Source organism: Nerophis lumbriciformis, linkage group LG37 (genome assembly GCF_033978685.3).
Source record: "Nerophis lumbriciformis linkage group LG37, RoL_Nlum_v2.1, whole genome shotgun sequence".
Lineage (NCBI taxonomy): Eukaryota > Metazoa > Chordata > Actinopteri > Syngnathiformes > Syngnathidae > Nerophis > Nerophis lumbriciformis.
The window spans coordinates 1,232,501-1,245,178 of NC_084584.2; the positions used below are offsets into that span (position 1 = coordinate 1,232,501).

Here is a 12,678-nt window from a genome sequence, read left to right on the forward strand (position 1 = left end):
AAGCCACCCGGCCTCTTCGCGTAAACTTACCTTAACCACTCGCTCATCTTTTCTTCATCCATCCCTTCGAGTTAGCTTTTATGATGACGCCGGCTGGAAAGGTCTCTTTTGGCAAGGTCTTCCTTTTGAATATCACCATGGGTGGAAGTTTCTGGCCATTAGCATGGCAAGCTAGAACCACAGTGAAGGACGACTTCTCATTCCCTGTGGTGCGAATATTCACCGTACGTGCTCCCGTTGTATCCACAGTGCGGTTCACAGGAATATCAAAAGTCAGTGGAACCTCGTCCATGTTGATAATGTTCTCTGGCCGGATCTTTTTTTCAGCTATCTTGTTTTTACAATATGCACGGAAAGTAGCCAGCTTTTCTTGAAAGTCTTTAGGCAGTTGCTGTGAAATAGTAGTCCGTGTGCGGATGGAGAGATTGCGTCTTTTCATGAACCGGAAACCTGTCGCTTAGTAGGAGCCATTTTGTGGTCTTTACAGATGTAAACACACAAAGGAAATGAAACGTAATATCCGCGCGCTTTTTCTTCTTCTACGCGGGCGGGTGGTTGCTTACAGTAGAAGAAGAAGCGCTTCCTGTTCTATGGGGGTGGGTGCTTACCTTGGCGGTTGCTTGCGTAGAAGAAGAAGCACTTCCTCTTCTACGGGGAAAAAAGATGGCGGCTGTTTACCGTAGTTGCGAGACCGAAACTTTATGAAAATGAATCTTAATATTAATCCATATATAAAGCGCACCGGGTTATAAGCCGCACTGTCAGCTTTTGAGTAAATTTGTGGGTTTTAGGTGCGACTAATAGTGCGGAAAATACGGTATTAAGTAACGTACTGCACGTTGTGTAAACAATAGGAAGAGGAAACCGATCGCTGCTAGCATGCTGCTTGAATTTTTGACCACAAAATTGCTGCAGTTCATCTAAATGTGTTGCTTTTCTGACATGGACTTGTTTCTTCAGCATTGTCCACACCTTTAAGTCAGGACTTTGGGAAGGCCATTCTAGGCTGATTTAGCCATTCCTTTACCCCTTTTGAGGTCATTGTCCTGTTGGAACACCCAACTGTGCCCAAGAAGGTCTTATCTTTGTCCATGTGATGTCAGATGAAACAAAAATGGAGCTGTTTGGCGTGTGGACAATGCTGAAGAAACAAGTCCATGTCAACACATTTAGCTGAAGTGCAGCAATTTAGTGGTCAAGCAGAAGCTTGTGGATGGCTAGCAAAAGCGCCTTATTGCAGGTCAACTTGCCAAGGGACATGTAAGCAAATATGAACATTGCTGTATGTATACTTTTGACCTTCACATTTTCAGTAGAGCCATAATAAATTCATAAAAGAAGCAAACTTCATGAATGTTTTTTGTGAGCAACAAGTATGTGCTCCAATCACTACATCACACAAAAATAAGAAATGATTGTAAAGGACACTAGGATTCTATTCCAGGTGCATAATAAGAAAGTGTGTTGTGTGACCTTGGGAACTAACGTGTCAATGATTGTCCCAAAGTTGCTGGGAGAGGACGAGGACGAGGGCGAGGACGTGGCAGAGGACGAGGACGAGGGAGAGGAGGTGCCAGGAGATGATCACATACTCACTGTTTTCTACAACATTTCTTCTTCCTTATTTTGTACATTAAATGCTCCTGATGGCAGGATGATGTCTCTCTGCTTCATTATGTCTCTCTGCTTCATTACAACAACTAGATGATGTCTCTCTGCTTCATTATGTCTCTCTGCTTCATTACAACAACTAGATGATGTCTCTCTGCTTCATTACAACAACTAGATGATCTCTCTGCTTCATTACAACAACTAGATGTCTCTCTGCTTCATTACAACAACTAGATGATGTCTCTGCTTCATTACAACAACTAGATGATGTCTCTCTGCTTCATTACAACTAGATGATGTCTCTCTGCTTCATTACAACAACTAGATGATCTCTCTGCTTCATTACAACAACTAGATGTCTCTCTGCTTCATTACAACAACTAGATGATGTCTCTGCTTCATTACAACAACTAGATGATGTCTCTGCTTCATTACAACAACTAGATGATGTCTCTGCTTCATTACAACAACTAGATGATGTCTCTCTGCTTCATTACAACTAGATGATGTCTCTCTGCTTCATTACAACTAGATGATGTCTCTCTGCTTCATTACAACAACTAGATGATGTCTCTGCTTCATTACAACAACTAGATGATGTCTCTCTGCTTCATTACAACAACTAGATGATGTCTCTCTGCTTCATTACAACAACTAGATGACGTCTCTCTGCTTCATTACAACAACTAGATGATGTCTCTCTGCTTCATTACAACAACTAGATGATGTCTCTGCTTCATTACAACTAGATGTCTCTCTGCTTCATTACAACTAGATGATGTCTCTCTGCTTCATTACAACAGCTAGATGATGTCTCTCTGCTTCATTACAACAACGTAATCTGTCACACTCCCACAAAGTCCATGTTTAGCACACAAAGAGCTGCAAATGAGACTTTTTCTAGAAGTGAAAAGAGACGGCCTAAACTCTTTAAACATCTTTTTACTCACACAAGGTCAACAATTTCCTTTAGTAATTAAACAAATATTTGCAGGTATAAAAAATATTTTCTTTAACCATTTGCACAGTAAACAATGTACTTAAAAACTATTTGGAAGGCAAACAATTGTCTTGAATTAAAAACGTGTGCAAGTATAAAAGCAATTGGCTTAATATTTGCAAGAAAACTTAAATTAAAAAACGATATTTGCATGATAAAAACTATTTAATTAAAAAGACAAACATTTGCGAGATAAAAACTTTTCTTTACTAAAGAAAATTATAAAAAGTTTTGGTACTTGAAGATAATTGTCATACTAAGTTGTGAATAATTAGTTTTTACTTGCAGAAAATATGTTTCACTTGGGAATCGTTGAGCGGGAGTGAAAACATTTTTTGTGCTCGCCATCGCCTGGTCTCTTATTTTGACACCATGACCGGAAGTGCATGTTTACCATAAATGGACTTTGCTTCTCCGCGTGACAACTTGACTGTTTGGGACAAACTGACAGTTTCGCAAGCAATGTTGTTATAATCAGTCAGATCGCGCTGCTCTTTAGTTCGTACTTTATTGATTCCTTCTGGAACATTCTGTACTTTATTGATTTCCTCCAGGAACATTGTAATTCCAGCAGCAGTCCTCTTAGCGACCAACATGTCAAAGTCAGCCGACGACGGGACTTTCATGTACTTTGCTTTTGGCAGCAACTTGTTGAAGGAAAGACTGCAGGCGGCCAACCCTTCTGCTGCCTTCTTCACCACCGCCAGACTCAAGGTCCGTTATGCTGCCTTCAAATGATTCCACCTGCTAACACTCATCTACGCTAAATGATTCCACCTGCTAGCCATTGATGCATGTTATTGGTCGCTAGGTGGCGGTATCTCCACAGACATTACAAGCAATGATGCTTTTATTGTGAAAAGACTTCCTGCTAAATGCAACGTTGCCTCCCAGGACTACCAGCTGGAGTTCGGCGTGTGCGAGGCCATCGTGGGCAACATCTGGCACGGAGGCGTGGCCACCATCCGCCACAGTCCCGGCTCGGAGGTGTGGGGCGTCGTCTGGAGCATCAGCAACCGCAACAAGGACACGCTGGACGAGTGAGAGGAAACTTCCATCATTAGTCCGCACAAGCATTGTAACCATGACGTCACATACACAAGCGGTGGGGGGGGGGAGGGAATGGATGTGTCGACAGCCAATCAAGGAGCGACTAAAACGGAAGTAAATAAAGGCGGGACGTGTCACGTGGGATGGCTCGACAGCCAATCAAGGAGCGACTGAAACGGAACGCGGAAGTAAATAATGGCGGGCGACAACGGCGAAGTTCAAACTATGCCTAACTTGCCAAAATGGAAAACGGACTCACTGAGCTACGGCGAGTGTTTTTTATAATGTTTATTTGAGTCGATAGTGACGCTAACAGTTGCTGAAAGAATGACCATCTACTGGCTACTAGTTAAGCTAACGGCTAGCTTAGCTCCTTCGTTTGTTGTTGTTGTTGTTGTCGGTCATTTTGTTTGCGCTGCAGCTCATTACTGCCTCTCATCGGTCAGTGTCGGTACTACATGGCGTTTATTTGCACACACTAGTCAGATACAGGGTGTCTAAAGTGCATTACAATAATAGCATGCTAGCTGTTTTTTTGCTAATTTTGCAGCATTAAATACTTGGGTACTTGATGAATGCTACCTGTTAGCATGCTAGCTTTTTATGGTGAATTTTGCAGCATCAAATACTTGGGTACATGATGAATGCTACCTGTTAGCATGCTAGCTTTTGTTTTGCAGCATCAAATACTTGGGTACCGTACATGATGAATGCTACCTGTTAGCATGCTAGCTGTTTTTTTCTAATTTTACAGCATTAAATACTTGGGTACTTGATGAATGCTACCTGTTAGCATGCTAGCTTTTTTTGCGAATTTTGCAGCATCAAATACCTGGGTACTTGACGAATGCTACCTGTTAGCATGCTAGCTTTTTTTTTTTTTTTTTTTTTTTTTTTTTTTAAGCTAATTTTGCAGCATCAAATACTTGGGTACTTGATGAATGCTACCGGTTAGCATGCTAGCTTTTTTTGCGAATTTTGCAGCATCAAATACCTGGGTACTTGACAAATGCTACCTGTTAGCATGCTAGCTTTTTTTTTTTTTTGCAAGTTTTGCAGCATCAAATACCTGGGTACTTGACAAATGCTACCTGTTAGCATGCTAGCTTTTTTTTTTTGCAAGTTTTGCAGCATCAAATACTTGGGTACTTGATGAATGCTACCTGTTAGCATGCTAGCTTTTTTTGCGAATTTTGCAGCATCAAATACTTGGGTACTTGATGAATGCTACCTGTTAGCATACTAGCTTTTTTTTTTTTTTGCGAATTTTGCAGCATCAAATACTTGGGTACTTGATGAATGATACCTGTTAGCATGCTAGCTTTTTTTTTTTTTTTTTTTTTTAGCTAATTTTGCAGCATCAAATACTTGGGTACTTGATGAATGCTACCTGTTAGCATGCTAGCTTTTTTTGCGAAATTTGCAGCATCAAATACTTGGGTACTTGACGAATGATACCTGTTAGCATGCTAGCTTTTTTTTCCTTTTTTTTTTAGCTAATTTTGCAGCATCAAATACTTGGGTACTTGATGAATGCTACCTGTTAGCATGCTAGCTTATTTATTTATTTATTTTAGCTAATTTTGCAGCATCAAATACTTGGGTACTTGACGAATGCTACCTGTTAGCATGCTAGCTTTTTTTTTTTTTTTTTTTTTAGCTAATTTTGCAGCATCAAATACTTGGGTACTTGATGAATGCTACTGGTTAGCATGCTAACTTTTTTTTGCGAATTTTGCAGCATCAAATACTTGGGTACTTGACGAATGAACATTCACTTTTTTTTTTACCATTTTCAAAAAAAAATCCAGCTTTCCCCAAAATTCCCAAATTTTCTGGAAAAGTCCCATTGAAAAGAATTGAACATTTTTCAAAGTTCCACAACTCCCACATTTTTTTATCCCATTCAAACCGTTCCAACTTCAAAATATTCAGCCTGTTCAGGAATTGTGTTCTTCCCTTTCAGTAATTATTACAAAAAAATACCCGGATTTCCAAAAATTCCCAGTTTTCCGGGACATTTTCCCCATTCAAAATGAATTATTCATTATTCAACGTCCACAATTGCCACATTTTTCAACCCATTGAAAGCATTCCCCCTTCAACACATTCCACTCATCCTGGACATTCAAACTACCATTTCCAGGTTCCAAATCATTCCAGGAATTCCCATTTTTTTCCAAACCTTTTTTTCACCCTTTTTTCTGTGGACTACCCCTCCCACATTTCCCAACACCCTTCAAGTGACCTCCATCCAAACATACTTCTTCATCAGGACAAAAAAGAAGCCCGTTTAAGAACTTGAAAAATTCCCGGCTTTCCCAAAATGCTGTAATACCATTTGTTCAGTTTAAGAACTCTTACAACTTCAACATTTATTCACCATTTTAACTATTCCAAATGACAGGAGTTAACTTGTAATGGTTATATGTTTAGTGACTAATGTTGGGAGTTAACTTGTAATGGTTATATGTGTTAGCACATGTAGACTAGTTGGTGTGTGGTGTGCAGTAGCGTAGTAGGCCTGAGTAAGCAGTTTGAACAGTCACACTGTGCTCCACAGGCAAGAAGGCGTGAGTAAAGGCGTGTACTCCCCCCTGGACGTGTGGGTGGAGAGTGGTGATGGTGGCACACCTCCTACCACTACCAGGTGCAGGACCTACCAGCTCAACAACTTCCAGCCCTGTCCTCCCTCACCCCCCTACAAACATGTGAGTCTCCTGGCCTGGTTGCCATGGTGACGCTCACAGTGACATTGTGTGTGTAAGTGTGTGTGTGTGTGTGTGTGCAGGTGGTGTGTTGTGGTGCGCGTCAGCAGGGCCTCCCAGTGGAGTACTGTGAGCGTCTGCAGGCGTTGGAGACCAACAACTACACGGGTCCAACCTTCCTGGACCACATGAGACACACCCTCACTGCTCTGGAACATTCATCCTTTATTGGCTGACAATGTGTGCGCGTGCGCGTGCAGAGACTGCAGGTAAGGTCAGGGCTGCAACTAAAGTCCTCCCACAGGAGTCAATGAACTCTACCATGTATGAACATGTGTTTGTACTCACACACACCTAGTGTTCACTTATTAAAATACATTTATTATTAAACACACCTGGTGTTAACTTATTAAAATACATTTATTATTAAACACATCTAGTGTTCACTTATTAAAATACATTTATTATTAAACACACCTAGTGTTAACTTATTAAAATACATTTATTATTAAACACACCTAGTGTTAACTTATTAAAATACATTTATTATTAAACACACCTAGTGTTCACTTATTAAAATACATTTATTATTAAACACACCTAGTGTTCACTTATTAAAATACATTTATTATTAAACACACCTAGTGTTCACTTATTAAAATACAATCATGGAAAAAGTGTGATTATAAAAACACTTTGAATTTATGGAGTTAGCCAGCTAGCTTAAATGCTATCATAAAAGCATGCAAATAAACGCTAGTAATCATCTCTTTTTATTCCTTGCATGAAAATGCATATATACAAGTATATAACATGCGTATATATATAAGTATATATATATATATATAATGTGTATATATACAAGTATATATAATGTGTATATATATATAAGTATACAACATGTATGTATAGAAGTATATATATAATGTGTATAAAGTTAAAGTTAAAGTACCAATGATTGTCACACACACACACACTAGGTGTGGCGAAATTATTCTCTGCATTAGACCCATCACCCTTGATCACCCCCTGGGAGGTGAGGGGAGCAGTGGGCAGCAGCAGTGGCCGCGCCCGGGAATCATTTTGGTGATTTAACCCCCAATTCCAACCCTTGATGCTGAGTGCCAAGCAGGGAGGCAATGGGTCCCATTTTTATAGTCTTTGGTATGACTTGGCCGGGGTTTGAACTCACAACCTACCCATCTCAGGGCGGACACTCTAACCACTAGGCCACTGAGTAGGTATATATAATGTGTATATATATATATATATATATATATATATATAAGTATATAACATGTATGTATAGAAGTATATATATAATGTGTATAAAGTTAAAGTTAAAGTACCAATGATTGTCACACACACACTAGGTGTGGCGAAATTATTCTCTGCATTTGACCCATCACCCTTGATCACCCCCTGGGAGGTGAGGGGAGCAGTGGGCAGCAGCAGTGTTTGCGCCCGGGAATCATTTTGGTGATTTAACCCCCAATTCCAACCCTTGATGCTGAGTGCCAAGCAGGGAGGCAATGGGTCCCATTTTTATAGTCTTTGGTATGACTCGGCCGGGGTTTGAACTCACAACCTACCCATCTCAGGGCGGACACTCTAACCACTAGGCCACTGAGTAGGTATATATAATGTGTATATATATATATATATATATAAGTATATAACATGTATGTATAGAAGTATATATATAATATGTATAAAGTTAAAGTTAAAGTACCAATGATTGTCACACACACACTAGGTGTGGCGAAATTATTCTCTGCATTTGACCCATCACCCTTGATCACCCCCTGGGAGGTGAGGGGAGCAGTGGGCAGCAGCAGTGGCCACGCCCGGGAATCATTTTGGTGATTTAACCCCCAATTCCAACCCTTGATGCTGAGTGCCAAGCAGGGAGGCAATGGGTCCCATTTTTTATAGTCTTTGGTATGACTCGGCCGGGGTTTGAACTCACAACCTACCCATCTCAGGGCGGACACTCTAACCACTAGGCCACTGAGTAGGTATACATACAAGTATATATAATGTGTATATATATATAAGTATATAACATGTATGTATAGAAATATATATATAATGTGTATACATAGCATGTATGTATGGAAGTATATATATAATGTGTATATTTACAAGTATATAGCATGTATGTATGGAAGTATATATATAATGTGTATATTTACAAGCCACATACAGTTGACACTTTCATTCTTTTGTCTTTCTTCTACATTTCCATGATGAGAAAGGAGCAGATGGAAGAATAAAATTCTTATATTTATCCGACCCCTTTTTTTAACAGCAATTATTTGAGATGACTTCATCAATGTTCCCTCCAACATACTTTTTCATTCTCCTTCAAGCATTTTCACAAAGACGCGTCCAATCAAAGTCAAAAATCAGTTTGATATCATTCCAGTTGTCTCTTCTTGCAACTCTTTTTACATTCAAGTCTTTCTTGAGATAATTCCACGCTTTCACAGCAACGACTGACACTTTCTCTTGGATGTTGAAAGTCACACTTCTGTCTTTTCTCATCTTCAGACGTCAACACCAACAACTTTATTTCTAGCTTTGAACATCACTGATAGTTTGCGTTTGTGCGACGCCTTTGAGTTGGAGTAATGAAGAGTGGATTTGTGTGCTCTCTATATCCTACTTTCAAAATAAAACCCTTTTCTGTGAAAGAAATAAAGGCATTATGTTGCTGCACAATCATTGAAATAAGGCACAATCATTGAGCAATAGAACATTCTCACTGTGTTAAACTCCATTTGACCTTGTTGAAAATAAATAAGCTTATTTTTCACATGCAAAATATCAACTTTCATGTCAACTTTTCATCTAAGATGACCACAAGACGTGTTCACTTTGTTTATGTTGTCTTTTATTACTCCATACACTTAGTCTTTTACACACTTAAAGACCATTTATTGACATCAAACCACAATTTTAGTGAAACTATTACCTCTTCTAAGATGTTCAGTATGAAGGTGTACAGTCTGCCAATAATACGTACTGTAAGGAATGTGACATTGACCCATAATCATCAATCTCAACTTCTTGTTGTAAATAACTGCTTAACTCCAGAAGTATATCATTTACAAATGACAGTTAGTGTTTCTTTAAGTCAATCAACGCTCTTATTGTGTATTTATTTGGATCAATTGCAGTTGTAATCTCTTCAAAAACGTTCAAGCTATTTGATCCAAACCCATCCTGATTTTCATGTAATGTAATGATTGATGTTTTTCAATAAAGCAATCTTCATTTATTAACAAACTCTTTTTCAAGCACTTTTGAGGATTGAGATACTGCTCTATAATGACCAAATGTATGTTTATCTCCAGTTTCAAATAAAAGTATGACCTTAGCTCTTTTCATACGGTCGGGAAAAACTATTGATTATATAATGTAACGGTTTAATGATGTAATCAATTCATTATATAATGTAATGGTTTAATGATGCAATTAATTAATTATATAATGTAATGGTTTAATGATGCAATCAATTAATTATATAATGTAATGGTTTAATGAGGCAATTAATTAATTATATAATGTAATGGTTTAATGACGCAATTAATTATATAATGTAATGGTTTAATGATGCAATTAATTATATAATGTAATGGTTTAATGATGCAATTCATTATTTAATGTAATGGTTTAATGAGGCAATTAATTAATTATATAATGTAATGGTTTAATGATGCAATTAATTATATAATGTAATGGTTTAATGATGCAATTAATTATTTAATGTAATGGTTTAATGAGGCAATTAATTAATTATATAATGTAGTGGTTTAATGAGGCAATTAATTAATTATATAATGTAATGGTTTAATGATGCAATTAAATATATAATGTAATGGTTTAATGATGCAATCAATTAATTATATAATGTAATGGTTTAATGATGCAATTAATTATTTAATGTAATGGTTTAATGAGGCAATTAATTCATTATATAATGTAGTGGTTTAATGAGGCAATTAATTAATTATATAATGTAATGGTTTAATGATGCAATTAATTATATAATGTAATGGTTTAATGAGGCAATTAATTAATTATATAATGTAATGGTTTAATGAGGCAATTAATTAATTATATAATGTAATGGTTTAATGAGGCAATTAATTAATTATATAATGTAATGGTTTAATGATGCAATTAATTATATAATGTAATGGTTTAATGATGCAATTAATTAATTATATAATGTAATGGTTTAATGATGCAATCAATTAATTATATAATGTAATGGTTTAATGATGCAATCAATTAATTATATAATGTAATGGTTTAATGATGCAATTAATTATATAATGTAATGGTTTAATGATGCAATTAATTAATTATATAATGTAATGGTTTAATGATGCAATTAATTAATTATATAATGTAATGGTTTAATGAGGCAATTAATTAATTATATAATGTAATGGTTTAATGAGGCAATTAATTAATTATATAATGTAATGGTTTAATGATGCAATTAATTATATAATGTAATGGTTTAATGATGCGATGCAATCAATTATATAATACTATGGTTTAATGATGCAATCAATTAATTATATAATGTAATGGTTTAATGAGGCAATTAATTAATTATATAATGTAATGGTTTAATGATGCAATTAAATATATAATGTAATGGTTTAATGATGCAATCAATTAATTATATAATGTAATGGTTTAATGATGCAATTAATTATATAATGTAATGGTTTAATGAGGCAATCAATTAATTATATAATGTAATGGTTTAATGATGCAATTAATTAATTATATAATGTAATGGTTTAATGAGGCAATTAATTAATTATATAATGTAACGGTTTAATGATGTAATCAATTATATAATGCAATGGTTTAATGATGCAATCAATTAATTATATAATGTAATGGTTTAATGATGCAATTAATTATGTAATTTAACGGTTTAATGATGCAATTAATTAATTATATAACATAATGGTTTAATGATGCAATTAAATATATAATGTAATGGTTTAATGATGCAATCAATTAATTATATAATGTAATGGTTTAATGAGGCAATTAATTAATTATATAATGTAATGGTTTAATGAGGCAATCAATTAATTATATAATGTAATGTTTAATGATGCAATTAATTAATTATATAATGTAATGGTTTAATGAGGCAATTAATTAATTATATAATGTAATGGTTTAATGAGGCAATCAATTAATTATATAATGTAATGGTTTAATGATGCAATCAATTAATTATATAATGTAATGGTTTAATGATGCAATCAATTAATTATATAATGTAATGGTTTAATGATGCAATTAATTATATAATGTAATGGTTTAATGATGCAATTAATTAATTATATAATGTAATGGTTTAATGATGCAATTAATTAATTATATAATGTAATGGTTTAATGAGGCAATTAATTAATTATATAATGTAATGGTTTAATGAGGCAATTAATTAATTATATAATGTAATGGTTTAATGATGCAATTAATTATATAATGTAATGGTTTAATGATGCGATGCAATCAATTATATAATACTATGGTTTAATGATGCAATCAATTAATTATATAATGTAATGGTTTAATGAGGCAATTAATTAATTATATAATGTAATGGTTTAATGATGCAATTAAATATATAATGTAATGGTTTAATGATGCAATCAATTAATTATATAATGTAATGGTTTAATGATGCAATTAATTATATAATGTAATGGTTTAATGAGGCAATCAATTAATTATATAATGTAATGGTTTAATGATGCAATTAATTAATTATATAATGTAATGGTTTAATGAGGCAATTAATTAATTATATAATGTAACGGTTTAATGATGTAATCAATTATATAATGCAATGGTTTAATGATGCAATCAATTAATTATATAATGTAATGGTTTAATGATGCAATTAATTATGTAATTTAACGGTTTAATGATGCAATTAATTAATTATATAACATAATGGTTTAATGATGCAATTAAATATATAATGTAATGGTTTAATGATGCAATCAATTAATTATATAATGTAATGGTTTAATGAGGCAATTAATTAATTATATAATGTAATGGTTTAATGAGGCAATCAATTAATTATATAATGTAATGTTTAATGATGCAATTAATTAATTATATAATGTAATGGTTTAATGAGGCAATTAATTAATTATATAATGTAATGGTTTAATGAGGCAATCAATTAATTATATAATGTAATGGTTTAATGATGCAATCAATTAATTATATAATGTAATGGTTTAATGATGC

The 12,678-nt window shown here is 34.6% G+C and overlaps 2 protein-coding genes across 2 annotated transcripts in view; both read left to right on the plus strand.

Annotated features, from left to right (window-relative positions):
- Positions 1-1,655, plus strand: part of snrpd1 (small nuclear ribonucleoprotein D1 polypeptide) — a 19,209-nt gene extending 17,554 nt beyond the window's left edge. The window contains exon 4 of the mRNA XM_061931354.2: positions 1,508-1,655. Within this exon, the coding sequence (XP_061787338.1) occupies positions 1,508-1,584 (77 nt within the window). The 3' untranslated portion in view covers positions 1,585-1,655. The remainder of the gene's footprint in view (positions 1-1,507) is intronic.
- Positions 1,656-3,034: 1,379 nt separating this feature from the next.
- ggcta (gamma-glutamylcyclotransferase a) lies at positions 3,035-8,664 on the plus strand. The gene is made up of 5 exons (XM_061931062.2): positions 3,035-3,325; positions 3,506-3,651; positions 6,225-6,372; positions 6,453-6,638; positions 8,628-8,664. The coding sequence occupies exons 1-4, from the start codon at positions 3,206-3,208 to the stop codon at positions 6,603-6,605; spliced, it is 567 nt and encodes a 188-aa protein (XP_061787046.2). The 5' UTR covers positions 3,035-3,205; the 3' UTR covers positions 6,606-6,638; positions 8,628-8,664.
- The last annotated feature ends 4,014 nt before the right edge of the window (positions 8,665-12,678 follow it).